Source organism: Rana temporaria, chromosome 2 (genome assembly GCF_905171775.1).
Source record: "Rana temporaria chromosome 2, aRanTem1.1, whole genome shotgun sequence".
NCBI classification, from domain to species: Eukaryota; Metazoa; Chordata; class Amphibia; order Anura; family Ranidae; genus Rana; species Rana temporaria.
In genome coordinates this window covers 15,608,991-15,624,612 of record NC_053490.1, presented here as the reverse complement: position 1 = coordinate 15,624,612, position 15,622 = coordinate 15,608,991, and the positions used below count along the sequence as shown (strand labels likewise).

The window sequence follows — 15,622 nt, the reverse complement described above, 5'->3', positions numbered from 1 at the left end:
GCTCTGCTACACATCACTGGGGTAGATTCAGGTACCTTTTGCGGCGGCGTATCTCCAGATACGCCGCCGTAATTTGAATTCCGCGCCCCCGTAGCGTTACGCCGATTCACAAAGGCAGTTACGCTGAAAAAATAGGCTTCCTCCGCCAACGTAACTTGATTGCGGCGGCGTAGAATTGTGTGCAATATAACTTTGGCAGCTAGGGGCGCTTCCGTTGTTGTCGGCGTAGAATATGCTAATTTCCTAGATACGCCGATTCACAAACGTACGTGCGCCGGGCGTTCGTTTTTTACGTCGTTTGCGTTAAGGCTTTTTCGGCGTAAGGCTGCTCCTGCTATTAGGAGGGCGCAGCCAATGTTAAGTATGGACGTCGTTCCCGCTTCGAAATTTGAATTATTTACGTTGTTTGCGTAAGTCGTTCGCGAATAGGGCTGGACGTAATTTACGTTCACGTCGAAACCAATACGTCGTTACGCCGTACTTGGAAGCAATGCACACTGGGATATGTACACGGACGGCGCATGCGCCGTTCGTAAATCATGTCAGGTCATCACATATTACCATAAAACACGCCCCCCCTTCCACATTTGAATTACGCGCGCTTACGCCGGCCCCATTTACGCTACGTCGCCGCGACTTACGGAGCAAGTGTTTTGTGAATACTGCACTTGCTCCTGTAAGTTGCGGAGGCGTAACGTAAATACACTACGCTGCGCCGCCGCAAATTATAGCGTAGCTACCTGAATCTAGCCCACTGTTGCATTCTGTAAGTGTTACCAGGCCGGGGGCCTACACTCCGGTGATCGGTACGGTGGCATGGAGCTGCCGGTTCATATTTCATGAAGGGACACTACCTTCACTAACTGACGCTGTCCTCTGGTAACACATCTGGTTCATACGAGGGCTGTACAATTTTGCATTGAATTTACGTATATATCATTGCCAAAGACCTATTTCTTCAACAAAATTGCTCAAGACTTATATAAAGGCTATTGCATTATACACTTTGGGCTAGATTCAGATAGCCCGCCGTAACTTAATGAGGCAGTTTCTGTATTCACCAAGAACCTGCGCCCTGAGTTACGGCGGCGTAGCGTAAATCTGCCGGCGTAAGCGCGCCTAATTCAAATTGTGAAGAGGTGGGCGTGTTTTATGTAGATAAAACATGACCCCACGTAAATGATGTTTTTGACTAACGGCGCATGCGCCGTCCGTGAACGTAACCCAGTGCGCATGCTCCAAATTAACCTGCAAAAAGCCAATGCTTTCGACGTGAACGTAAATTACGCACAGCCCTATTCGCGAACGACTTGCGCAAACGACGTAATCGACGGAAAATTCGACGCTGGCCCGACGTCCATACTTAACATAGGATACCCCTTATATAGCAGGGGTAACTTTACGCCGGAAAAAGCCTAACGTAAATGAAGTAAAAAAATGCGCCGGGCGGACGTACGTTTCTGAATCGGCGTATCTACCTAATTTGCATATTCCTCGCGTAAATCGACGGAAGCGCCACCTAGCGGCCAGCGTAAATATGCAACTAAGATACGACGGCGTAAGAGACTTACGCCAGTCGGATCTTAGCCAAATTCCGGCGTATCTTGTTTTCTGAATACAGAAAGAAGATACGCCGGAGCATCCTAGAAGTTACGCGGCACATCAATAGCGTAACTTCTTTATGAATCTACCCCATAGTGTGAGGCACCTAAGAGGGGCCCCACCTTCAAGCCTGCGGTTGCCATTGTGGTGGAGTCCTCTGTTTCTGGTGTTGATGTCTTGAAGTGGCGGAAAAAGTTTTATCTGGGTGAGGAAATATCCCACTGGCAGCCACTGAAAAAAGAAGAGAACGGCAGTTAGATGCATGTTTTTAGTGCCACATCCAGTATTTGAAGCTAACGAACCAAAACCCCTTGTGGTGGACTTTTAGGGCACGTGAAGAGTATAAAAGTGTTAGAATAAAATATTAGTTTATTAACCACTTAAGCCCCGGACCAATATGCTGCTAAATGCCCAAAGGCGTTTTTACAATTCGGCACTGCGTCGCTTTAACAGACAATTGCGCGCTCGTGCGACGTGGCTCCCAAACAAAATTGGCGTCCTTTTTTCCCACAAATAGAGCTTTGTTTTGGTGGTATTTGATCACCTCTGCGGTTTTTATTTTTTGCGCTATAAACAAAAATAGAGCGACAATTTTGAAAAAAATGCAATATTTTTTACTTTTTGCTATAATAACTATCCCCCAAAAACATATATATAAAACAATTATTTTTCCCTCAGTTTAGGCCGATACGTATTATTCTACCTATTTTTGGTAAAAAAAAATGCAATAAGCGTTTATCGATTGGTTTGCGCAAAATTTATAGCGTTTACAAAATAGGGGATATTTTTATTGCATTTTTATTAATTATTTTTTTTTACTACTAATGGCGGCGATCAGCGACTTTTTTCGTGACTGCGACATTATGGCGGACACTTCGGACAATTTTGACACATTTTTGGGACCAATGTCATTTTCACAGCAAAAAATGCATTTAAATTGCATTCTTTATTGTGAAAATGACAGTTGCAGTTTGGGAGTTAACCACAGGGGGCGCTGAACATGTTAGGCTTCACCTTGTGTGTGTTTACAACAGTAGGGGGGTGTGGCTGTAGGTCTGACGTCATCAATTGTGTCTCCCTATAAAAGGGATGACACGATCGATACGCCGCCACAGTGAAGCACGGGGAAGCCGTGTTTACATACCGCTCTCCCCGTTCTTCAGCTCCGGGGAGCGATCGCGACGGAGTGGCTATAAACGAAACGCACCGTCGTCCTGGATTGCACCCAACGCGTTTCGAAGTACACGTAGCTCCTTCCTCAGGGATATGTGTTGGCAAGAGAAATGTATATTCTAAAATAAAATGTATTGAAAAAAAGAGTAAGTATATGCCACAGTTGTATATGTATAAATGCATATGTACGGGCGCAATTACCGCCGGGCACACGCGATCACTCGTTACAGAGCGAGAACCGGGAGCTGTGTGTGTAAACACACAGCTCCCGGTCCTTTCAGGGGGAGAAATGACTGACCGTCTGTTCATACAATGTATGAACAGCGATCGGTCATTTCCCCTAGTCAGTCCCATCTCCCCTTCAGTTAGAACACACCCAGGGAACATAATTAACCCCTTCCCCGCCCCCTAGTGTTAACCCCTTCCCTGCCAGTGACATTTTTACAGTAATCAATGCATTTTTATTGCACTGATCGCTATAAAAATGCCAATGGTCCCAAAAATGTGTCAAAAGTGTTCCGATGTGTCCGCCATAAGGTCGCAGTACCGATAAAAATCGCTGATCGCTGCCATTACTAGTAAAAAAAAAAAATATTAATAAAAATGCCATAAAACTATCCCCTATTTTGTAGACGCTATAACTTTTGCGCAAACCAATCAATAAACGCTTATTGCGATTTTTTTTTTTTTTACGAAAAATATGTAGAAGAATACGTATCGGCCTAAACTGAGGAAAAAAAATATGTTTTTTTTTTATATATTTTTGGGGGATATTTATTATAGCAAAAAGTAAAAAATATTCAATTTTTTTCAAAATTGTTGCTCTATTTTTATTTATAGCGCAAAAAATAAACTGCAGAGGAGATCAAATACCACCAAAAGAAAGCTCTATTTGTGGGGAAAAAAGGACGCCAATTTTGTTTGGGAGCCACGTCGCACGACCGCGCAATGTAATACAAGTGTATGCACCCCAAAACGCGAACACACATGCGTTTTTGTGTTTATATATATATATATATATATATATATATATACATACACACACACTCTAGACTAATGTAAACATTTTAAAATGCAGTAAAGAAAGTGGATGGTGTCAGTTTTTTATTTTTATTATTTTATTTTTGTATTATTTTTTACAATTTTTTATATATATATATATATATATATATATATATATATATATATATATATATATATATATATATATACAAATATTATTTTTTTTTTTTTTTATAAAAAGAAATTACAAAAAAGGGGGGTTGCCATCCGGGACCTTTGGGCCCTTTAATAATAATAAAAAGAAACCTCTGGGCCCTTTAATAAAAATAAAAAAAACTATATATATATATATATATATATATATATATATATATATATATATATATATATATATATAGAAAAAAATAAACATTTATAAAAAAAAGGGGGGGGGGTTGCCATCCAGGGCCCTGGGGACCTCTTGGCACTTTAATAAAATATATATATATATATATATATATATATATATATATATATATATATATATATATATATATATATAAAAAAGAAAAAGAAAAAAAATAATATAAATAATTTTTTTTTTTTGTAAAAAAAGGGGGGTTGCCATCCGGGGCCCTGGTGGCCTCTGGGCCCTTTAATAATATATATATATATATATATATATATATATATATATATATATATAAAATAAAAAAATATATTAAAAAAAAAATTATTAAAAAAGGGGGGTTGTCATCTGGGGATATCTGGGCCCCCCGTACCCCTAAAAAAATTTGGCCCTTTAATAAAAAATAAAATAAAAATATATTAGATTTTTTTTTTTATAAAAAAAAAAGGGGAGTTGCCACCTGGGGCCCTGTAGGCCTCCGGGCCCCTGGGGACCTCCGGACCTCTAAAAAAAAAAAAAAATGTTTTTTTTTTTTTAAAGGGGGTTGCAATCCGGGCCCCTGGGGACCTCCGGGCCCCTTACAAGTGTACTGCCTGTACACCCCCTGATGGTGGCCCTGGGAACATTATTTCCACTGACCACCACTGTAAAAGTAAAATTATTTCCACTGACCCCTGCAGGGGTTCCCTGAGACCTAAATATTATTAGGTGGTAAAAAAGGTTGAGTAAGGCTTCCTTAGAAGGTCGAGGATTTGCATGATAGAGAAATTTTAAGCAGCCCAGTAGGCATTGGTGTGCGCAGCTTATTGCATTAGGCCCCTTTCACATTGAGGAGTTTTTCAGGCGGTAAAGCGCTAAAAATAGCGCTGCTATCCCGCCTGAAAAACTCCTGCACTGCAGACTCAATGTGAAAGCCCGAGGGCTTTCACACTGAGGCGATGCGCTGGCGGGAGACAAAAAAATCTCCTGTCAGCAGCATCTTTGGAGCGGTGAGAGGAGCGGCATGTATACCGCTCCTTCACCGCTCCTTCCCATTGAAAACAATGGGAACCGCGGCAATACCGCCCGCAATGCGCCTCTATAGAGGCGCATTGCGGGCGATATTAACTCTTTATCGGCCGCTAGCGGGGGTTAATACCGCACCGCTAGCGGCTGATACCCGCGGCAATTCCGGTGGTATAGCGCCACTATTTTTAGCGGCGTTATACCGCCACCGCAGCTCCCGCCCCAGTCTGAAAGGGGCCTTAGGGTGTGCACCCCAAAGCCCAAACACACACTACTGATTGCTCATGGTGTTCATTCAGAAAGTGAAGAGGTCGGTAAATTACATATTTACTGGCCCCTTCCCCACTCCTAAAACCTCCCAGCAGCAACAACCGATTGGAGAGGAGAGAAGCCGGCAGCACTGTGGGGGGGGGGGTAGATGGGAGCCAGGGCAATAGAGGGAATCTGTTCTGCACAGGGTTATTAGGGTGTGCCTGGGCACACCTGACACACCCTGTGCGCACGCCTATGCCGGTAGGAAGTGAATGGTGACCTTAATTCCTGAATAGAGATAGCGCTGTCCTTGTGCAGAGAAAAGGCATTGTCAGGGGGAGTACTATGATCTTTATGATGGGTAATAAATGGTGATAATTGTTACACTGATACATTATTTAACTTGCCACATATCTCCAAGGCTGGGTCTGATTATATATTTTATCTACAAACATGCTGATTAATGCACTCTGAGAAATCTGAATGTGTGCCACCAAGGAAGAAAGTCACAGAGGTGTAAGGACAAAGTAATAAAACGTCATCATTTATGATTAATAATGGTAATAAAAGCGGAGAGGATTGCGTTTTTGAATATATGTCTTAGAGGAGTGATATTGTTCACACACAGACCTGCAGACAGGTAAGATACAACCTCACCTTATTCCTCTTCTCACCATAAAGAATCTTTATCTACAACGGAAATATTTTTATTCTTTGAAACAGAAGCTGCATTGTGTTCACAGGAGGTGCCATACTGTGCCCTTTGTTGTAAAATGTGAATAAAGATCATTATGATGCCATTGCCATATTCCTACACCCTCGCTGTTCCGTGTTCTTGTGGCCGTAGTTGATGGATAACAAATATGAATAACTTAATGAAGGTGCAAGAGCCAAAACTTTTTTTTGGGGGGGTTTGGATGGAGTGTGGAGGGGCTAGACCCTCTAGCTGAGGAAAGTAGAAAAATAGCTCTGGACCTTACTTTGTATCTCTCTATATCCTGTCTGATCAATGTTTATAAACAACGTTACTTTGTATCTCTCTATATCCTGCCTGATCAATGTTTATAAACAACGTTACTTTGTATCTCTCTATATCCTGCCTGATCAATGTTTATAAACAACGTTACTTTGTATCTCTCTATATCCTGCCTGATCAATGTTTATAAACAACGTTACTTTGTATCTCTCTATATCCTGCCTGATCAATGTTTATAAACAACGTTACTTTGTATCTCTCTATATCCTGCCTGATCAATGTTTATAAACAACGTTACTTTGTATCTCTCTATATCCTGCCTGATCAATGTTTATAACCACTTAAGCCCCGGACCATATTGCTGCCTAAAGACCCAAGGTGTTTTTACAGTTTGGGACTGCGTCGCTTTAACAGACAATTGCGCGGTCGTGCGACGTGGCTCCCAAACAAAATTGGCGTCCTTTTTCCCCACAAATAGAGTTTTCTTTTGGTGGTATTTGGATCACCTCTGCGGTTTTTATTTTTTGCGCTATAAACAAAAAATAGAGCGACAATTTAAAAAAAAATGCAATATTTTTTACTTTTTGCTATAATAAATATCCACAAAAAAAGATATAAAAAAAACTTTTTTTCCCTCAGTTTAGGCCGTTACGTATTATTCTACCTATTTTTGGTAACAAAAAAATCGCAATAAGCGTGGCTTCAGGAGCGATCCGGGACGAGGGCGTGGCTATTCGTTTATAGCCGCCCCCTCGCGATCGCTCCACGGAGCTGAAGAACGGGGAGAGCCGTATGTAAACATGGCTTCCCCGTGCTTCACTGTGGTGGCGCATCGATCGAGTGATCCCTTTTATAGGGAGACACAATCGATGACGTCAGACCTACAGCCACACCCCCCTACAGTTGTAAACACACACTAAGTGAACACTAACTCCTACAGCGCCCCCTGTGGTTAACTCCCAAACTGCAACTGTAATTTTCACAATAAACAATGCATTTCAAATGCATTTTTTGCTGTGAAAATGACAATGGTCCCAAAAATGTGTCAAAATTGTCCGAAGTGTCCGCCATTATGTCGCAGTCATGAAAAAAATCGCTGATCGCCGCCATTAGTAGTAAAAAAAAAATAATAATAAAACTATCCCCTATTTTGTAAACGCTATACATTTTGTGCAAACCAATCGATAAACGCTTATTGCGATTTTTTTTACCAAAAATAGGTATAAGAAAACGTATCGGCCTAAACTGAGGAAAATTTTTTTTTATATATATGTTTTTGGGGGATATTTATTACAGCAAAAAGTAAAAAATATTGATTTTTTTTCAAAATTGACGCTCTATTTTTGTTTATAGCACAAAAAAAAAAAAACCGCAGAGGTGATCAAATACTACCAAAAGAAAGCTCTATTTGTGGGGAAAAAAGGACGCCAATTTTGTTTGGGAGCCACGTCGCACGACCGCGCAATTGTCTGTTAAAGCGACGCAGTGCCGAATTGTAAAAACCCCTTGGGTCATTTAGCAGCATATTGGTCCGGTCCTTAAATGGTTAAAGGCAACGTACAGGTACGTGCCTGTGCCCAGCCGTGCCCTTCTGCCGACGTATATCGGCGTGAAGGAGTCCTTAAGTGGTTAAAAAGACTGAAAATGACCTTAACATGTCAAAGCTTATGTAAGGTTTTGGTGCTTTGGTTTACATCTACATTGTTGTCTTTACAGATAAAGATGCTGTTGGACTTGGGGAAAACGCTGTGTGTTTTGCACCTGTTCTTATCTATCCAGGTAAACTTTATATAAATGTATACATTGTGTAAGGGGTTTGCTCGGTAGTGGGGGTGTGTGACCCCCTGGATGGGTTCACTACACACTGAACTATACAGAGAGGCAGTCGAAGACGGTTGAAAACAAAGATTTTGGTTTATTCTTCCATCTTGCTGGAAACAAGTGCAAGCATCCAAACAGCATTAACAAAATCAAACATAAAATAAACCCTGGCCACTTGGGGCGTCTACCTTCACCACACAGGAACCTATCTAGGGAGTCTGGCACAGGCTACTGCTGGGCAGACACTGCTGGTCATACAGCAGAAAAACAATAGTCTTTTGATTTTTTATCACAGAAAAATCAATCACCACCTCACCTCCTCAGAAGACTTTCAGCTACTGCTCTCCTTACTCACAAAACCTCAGGATGCAGCAAATCACTGGTAATCCTCTGGATTACTTATAGAGGACTTAATTGCCTCATTCTGAACAGCTGAAGTTTTCCAACGCCCTTAAACCTTTTTCTGGCTACTTCTGCAGCCGACGCCTAATAACAATTGGTGTATTGTCTAAACAAGGCAGAAATGTATCTCCCGTCTGTGACAACACCCACAGATTTACCTGACTTCCTGTCACAATTGTTACACATGGGGTCAGGTCACGGAGATCTGAGGCTTGGTGACCTGAGGATGAAAGGAATGTTAAGTAACACTGGACCACCAATGGAAACAACTGCTTTTCATGCTGGAGTGCAATGCCGCGTACACACGGTTGGAATTTCCGACAGCAAATGTTCGATGTGAGCTTGTTGTCGGAAAATCCGACCGCGTGTAGGCTCCATCGGACATTTGCTGTCGGAATTTCCGACAACAAACGTTTGAGAGCTGGTTCTCAATATTTCCGACAACAAAAGTTCTTGCCGGAAATTCCAACCGTGTGTACACAATTCAACGCACAAAAGTCCTACGCATGCTCGGAATCATTGAACTTAATTTTTCTTGGCTCGTCGTAGTGTACTTCAATGCGTTCTTGACGTTTGCAATTTCTGACAACATTTGTGTGACCGTGTGTATGCAAGACAAGTTTGAGCGAACATCTGTCGAAAAAAAATAACAGCATTTTTGCTGCACATGATTGGATGATGGAAGTCGGCAGAGCTTCTGCTCATTTAAGCTCTGGAGCAACTACACTTGCAGAGTACAACTGCACTTTTCAAATAGCCAGATTCAGAGAGGTTTACGCCGGCGTATCAGTAGATACGCCGTCGTAACTCTGAATCTGCGCCGTCGTACATTTAAGTGTATTCTCAAACTGAGATACACTTAAATGTAGCTAAGATATGACGGCCTGCGCCGTCGTATCTTAGCTGTCTAGTTCCGCCGGCCGCTAGGGGTGTGAACGCTGATTTACGCCTAGAATGCGTAAATCAGCGTGATGCGCCTATTCACGAACGTACACTTGCCCGTCGCAATAAAGATACGCCGTTTACGTAAGGCGTTTTCAGGCGTAAAGTTAGTCCAACAAATAGCTGGCCTAGCCAATATTAAGTATGGACGTCGTTCCCGCGTCGAATTTTGAAAATTTGACGTCGTTTGCGTAAGTCGTCCGTGAACGGGGCTGGACGTAATTTACGTTCATGTCAAAAACAAATAAGTCCTTGCGGCGTACTTTGGAGCAATGCACACTGGGATATGTCCACGGACGGTGCATGCCGTCAATCACGTCGGGTCACGATTCATTACCATAAAACACGCCCCCCTCATCCTCATTTGAATTCGGCGCTCTTAGCCCGGCACATTTACGCTACGCCGCCGTAACTTAGGACGCAAGTGCTTTGCGAATACAGCACTTGCCTCTCTAACTTACGGCGGCATTGCGTATATGCGATACGCTACGCCTGCCTAACGTTAGGCTCTCCGACGTGAATCTAGCTAAAATTCTTTTTGCCTTTAGTAAATCAACCCTACTGTGTCTCTTCTGTAATAACCCTTCAAATTGGATGAAGTGAACATGTGTGAGGGCCGACTATTTTGCCTGACATTCTTTGAACCATTAAAAGTCGGTCCAAGTGTGTTCGTCTGAGCTCTACTACACTGCCCAACAAGAATTGTCTTGCCTTTGTGACTGTGTGGTGAAGAGATGAGGTAGGGTGTGTTATTTGGATATATATATATATATCTTTTGTGGCGCCACTCAGGACTAAGAATGAGCATGGGCGTGTTATTTGGATATATCGGCCCGCATTCAGAAAGAATAGTCTAAGTTGTAGGCGGGCGTAGCGTATCTCAGATACACTACGCCGCCGTAACTTAGGGCGCAAGTTCCGTATTCAGAAAGAACTTGCGCTGTAAGTTACGGCGGCGTAGTGTAAATGTGTCGGCGTAAGCCCGCCTAATTCAAATTTGGCTGGTAGTGGGCGTGTTGTATGTTAATCTATCATGACCCCACGTAATTGACGCTCTTTACGAACGGCGCATGCGCCGTCCGTGGACGTATCCCAGTGCGCATGCTCGAAATCACGTCGCAAATAGTCAATGCTTTCGACGTGAACGTCGCTTACGCCCAGCCCCATTCGCGGACGAGTTACGCAAACGATGGAAAATTCGACGCTGTCCCGACATCCATACTTAACATTGGCTGCGCCTCATATAGCAGGGGTAACTATACGCACGAAAAAGCCTTATGCAACTGACGTAAAAAAATGCGCCGGGCGGGCGTACGTTTCTGAATCGGCGTATCTAGCTAATTTGCATATTCTAGGCGGAAATCTACGGAAGCGCCACCTAGCGGCCAGCGTAAATATGCAGCCTAAGATACGACGGCGTAGGAGACTTACGCCGCTCGTATCTAGGCAACTGTGAGGCGTATCTGATTCTATGAATCAGGCGCCGAGTTGCGACGGCCCGCACTCAGAGTTACGACGGCGTATCTGGAGATACGCCGTCGTAACTGCTTTCTGAATCCGGGCCATCGTATTTATCTGCACCTTCACTTTAGGAGGGAAGTTTCAGGGAATTTTTTATTTTATTTAAATAAAGAACTGTGAAGCAAAATAAGGGTCAGTGCCCATGAATGCAGCCTCTCCATTGCCATGAATGCAGCCTCTCCATTGCCATCAGTGCAGCCTGATCGATGCCCATCTGCAACCTCGGAGGGGACTGGGGTTACAGGGGGGCGGGACGAGTGCCAACAGATTACATACAGGAGAATCTCCTGTTTACACAGCAGCCTCTTTAATACAATGTCCCACCACCTATGATAGACAGAGGAGTCGTCCAATGGCAGCCCAGGAGACGGGACTTCCTATTACAGATGCAGCCAAGTTAACAGGACATTCTCCTGTATGTAATTTCTCATTCTCCCTTCCCTGTCCCCTCTGAGGCAGCACCGATAAATACAGTATATATCTTTTGTGGCCCTGGGGGCCACAAAAGATATATATATATCCAAATATATATCCAAATTACCAGGGGGGCCACATTAAACCGGAACGGGGGCCGCAATTGGCCCGCGGGCCAGACTTTGGACATGCCTGACATACACTGACCTATGCATGCTCAGCCTTGCATAATTGCAAGTGTTATGTCATTTTGATCCAGCCAATCAAGATGGTTGAATTTGGAATTTAGCTCCATTTAATGGCAGGTCCTGGGTTTGGTTGGCCACCTAAACTAGTAGCCCTAAGGCAGTAGCTTTTTCTGCTCCTAAAGAGGCCCTGTCCCTGGGTACATTTGCACACTGGATGGGGTGCACTGTCTCATGTGACACCCTTGAAATTTAGGATCCATTTTCTGTCTCTTCAGTAGAAAGGCGAATAAGGTTTTTTTCACAAATTATGATGGACCACCTGGCACTCTTCCTGGGTGCCACCAAAGAGCTGCTTCCTCACTGCTGGAACACAGAAAAAGGGTATTACAGCAGGGAAAAGAACTAGACAACACTAGCTTAGGTGCAAACAGGAACTTATTGTAAGTTTGCATAGAATTTATACCACACAAAATCAGAAAAGCGCTTGATCACATTATCCTAAACAATGCAAACTTCATCTAACAGTACATCTAATGAACAGCTAACAGTAACCTACTTAAAGTGGAGGTTCACCCAAAAACTACATTTTTAACATTAGATTGAGGCTCGTTTTGGAAAGCAGAATCGGGTGTTTTTTTTAAATCGAAGCAGTACTTACCGTTTTAGAGATGGATCTTCTCCGCCGCTTCCGGGTATGGGCTGTGGGACTGGGCGTTCCTATTTGATTGACAGGCTTCCGACGGTCGCATACATCGCGTCACGATTTTCTGAAAGTAGCCGAACATTGGTGCGCAGGCGCCGTATAGAGCCGCACCGACGTTCGGCTTCTTTCGGCTACTCGTGACGCGATGGATGCGACCGTCGGAAGCCTGTCAATCAAATAGGAACGCCCAGTCCCGAAGACCATACCCGGAAGCCGCGGAGAAGATCTATCTCTAAAACGGTAAGTACTGCTTAGATTTAAAAAAAAAACACCCGATTCTGCTTCCCAAAATGAGCCTCAATCTAATGTTAAAAATAGTTTTTCGGATGAACTCCCGCTTTAAACAGTGAGCTAATCAACAGCCAGGCAACCAGACAGCTGTGATTAGCAGGGCCAGACTTACCATTGGGCTTGACTGGGCTCAAGCCCATGGGCCCCGCCCAATAGGGGGCCCCGAGCCCAATCGTGGCAACCCCCCATTCTCAGGAATCGTGGCAACCCCCTCCTGCAATTTCGCGGCAATCCCCTCCTGCAATTTTGCGGGAAACCGCGGCAACCCCTCCTGCAATTTTGCGGGAAACCGCGGCAACCCCTCCTGCAATTTTGCAGGAAACGGCAGCAAACCCATCCGGCAATTTTGTGGGAACCCGCGGCAACCCCTCCTGCAATTTTGCGGGAAAACGTGGCAACCCCTCCTGCAATTTTGCGGCAACCTCGGCCCTTTCACTGCAGCTGTGTAAGGGGCCCCAAATGACTGAAGGTGGCCCTCCATCCAGCGTTTTCCGTCTCAACAAGTATGATTGGTCGGCGCACTCCCCCCCCCCCCCCACTCAATAACATCGATAGGTCGGTCAGCAGTGGATCCAGCCCCCCACCCCAATCAACAATGATCAGTCAGCGATGACACTCCCCCCCCTGCTTCTCTGCTTCAGGGGGCCCCTTCGATTATTAATCCCAGGGGCCCCCACCACCCTAAGTCCTGCCCTGGTGATTAGTCAGGGAGTGCCCACCCCAGACAGTTCAGCAACAGCTCTCCATCATTCAAGAATAACCAGGGCTGTTCAAATCTCATTAACAGGCTTTCTTTTCACTTCCATCTTCTCATTGAGTTTCAAGTTTGCAAAGACCATCATGGCTTTCTTGACTGTTAAATGTGGTAATAACATGTCATAAAATAGGACATCTTCCTGAATGCTCGTAGCTCCCTCAAATACCAGAGCCCATAGTCGGCGGGCAAGAGGCTATCCTGCAGCCCCTCCAAAAGCCCCTGTCTCAGTTGAGTCTGCCACAGATAGGAAACTTTCCTTCTGACAAGGTTGACCATCAGCCTATCCATCTCCATATACAGTGATGTTAGTTGTGACACAAGGTCAACTTTAAGGTAAGTTTTGCAGCAGTATCTCAAAATATGCACATATGTGCTATACTTTTCCTTCAAATGACCCATCCAAGACCTTTAATGTCTCTAGTTTTCACAGAAACATTCATTGCACTTTCTGTTGCAGGCCTTGTGTAGCTGCTATGTCTACATTTTATACCGTAATATTGTGTAGCGCCCCTTTATTTTCAGAAAGGACGCTATGTTAAATTTAGTGGGGAATAAGAGAGTTATGTTGCTCTCATTCTTGATTTTGTCAAATTTGGCTGTCGCCAAATCTGGATTGTTCTGTAGGTCAGCCTGCGTTCCGGGCATGCAGTTCCATCACTGGGCAGCAGATGACGCCAGAGAGGTCCAGGCGGAGCCGCCTCTTCCCAGCAGCCAATTCGAGGAGTTTTCCTTCCCGGGGCATGCTGGGGAGGGGTATTTCTGTGGCGGAGGCCGTTGCTCTGGGTTCTTCGCGGGTTCCTGGTTCCGGGTGCGGCACCCTCCTTTAGGGTGTGCGCACATCACGAGCCCCATCACTATGGCCTTCCTGGCCTGGGGTCACGTGCTACGTGGAGATCCTGACTCTGGGCCCTCCTGGCCTGGAGCAACTGATGCTACCAAGGGGCCCCAGTGACTTACTGGGTCCCCACTCCTTTTGAGAAGATCCTAGGCTGTATGCTGTCCGGTGGGGGATCGGCTTGAGGTAAACCCGGAGGCAGGTGATCCAAAAGGGCTTGAACGAACCATCGGGATCTGGTGACCGGACATTGACAGGTACACTCACGCTGTCAACCGGTGACCCTAACGTTATTTACTGGGAGGATTCGCTCTATCATCTAACTTAACTTCGCACTAGGCCTGTGGCAGAGGTCTCGACATTCAATCAGAGCCAAGTCTGTGGCAGAGACTTGTTCCTCCCAGAAACTTCGAGTGACGCTCTGGCTGCCAGGCCTGTGGCGGGGGTCTGTCCGGGGGCACTTCACCCACTCCAACTAGAGTGGCGACGTACTGATGCAACTACAGAAGGCAGGACTGCTTTCTTACATCCAAAGCCTGATACTGCGAGGTTATTCTATTCTCATCAACCTATCCTGTCTACCTCAAGTTGATGTGTTGGTCGTGTGGGACCAAGAAATAAAGCATTCAGAAAACTTCATCTACAGATTGGACATTCGATTACTGCTCTACTCACTACCTTCACCCCTAGACATCACATAGAGGTAACTTAATACGGCTCTCCCCATTCTTCAGCTCCGGGGAGCGACCGCGACGGAGCGGCTATAAACAAATAGCCGCGCCGTCGTCCCGGATCGCTCCCCGCGGGAACCCGACCGCCGCATGTCGCGGGGGGGGGGGTCCCGATCCGACCCGCGGAAAGGCAGGGACGTACAGGTACGCCAATGTGCCTGTACGTGCCATTCTGCCGACGTATATGTACATGCGGCGGTCGGGAAGGGGTTAAGGTAAGTTTTGCAGCAGTATCTCAAAATATGCACATATGTGCTATACCTTTCCTTCAAATGACCCATCCAAGACCTTTAATGTCTCTAGTTTTCACAGAAACATTCATTGCACTTTCTGTTGCAGGCCTTGTGTAGCTGCTATGTCTACATTTTATACCGTAATATTGTGTAGCGCCCCTTTATTTTCAGAAAGGACGCTATGTTAAATTTAGTGGGGGAATGAGAGAGTTATGTTGCTCTCATTCTTGATTTTGTCAAATTTGGCTGTCGCCAAATCTGGATTGTTCTGTGGGTCAGCCTGCGTTTCGGGGATGCAGTTCCATCACTGGGAGGCAGGTGGCGCCAGAGAGGTCCAGGCGGAGCCGCCTCTTCCCAGCAGCCAATTAGAGGAGTTTTCCTTCCCG

The 15,622-nt window shown here is 44.8% G+C and overlaps 1 protein-coding gene across 1 annotated transcript in view; it reads left to right on the top strand.

Annotated features, from left to right (window-relative positions):
• The first annotated feature begins 5,454 nt into the window (after positions 1 to 5,454).
• Positions 5,455 to 15,622, top strand: part of LOC120928185 (ecto-ADP-ribosyltransferase 5-like) — a 34,990-nt gene continuing 24,822 nt past the window's right edge. The window contains exons 1-2 of the mRNA XM_040339295.1: positions 5,455 to 5,484; positions 8,115 to 8,177. Of these exons, the coding sequence (XP_040195229.1) occupies positions 5,455 to 5,484; positions 8,115 to 8,177 (93 nt within the window). The remainder of the gene's footprint in view (positions 5,485 to 8,114; positions 8,178 to 15,622) is intronic.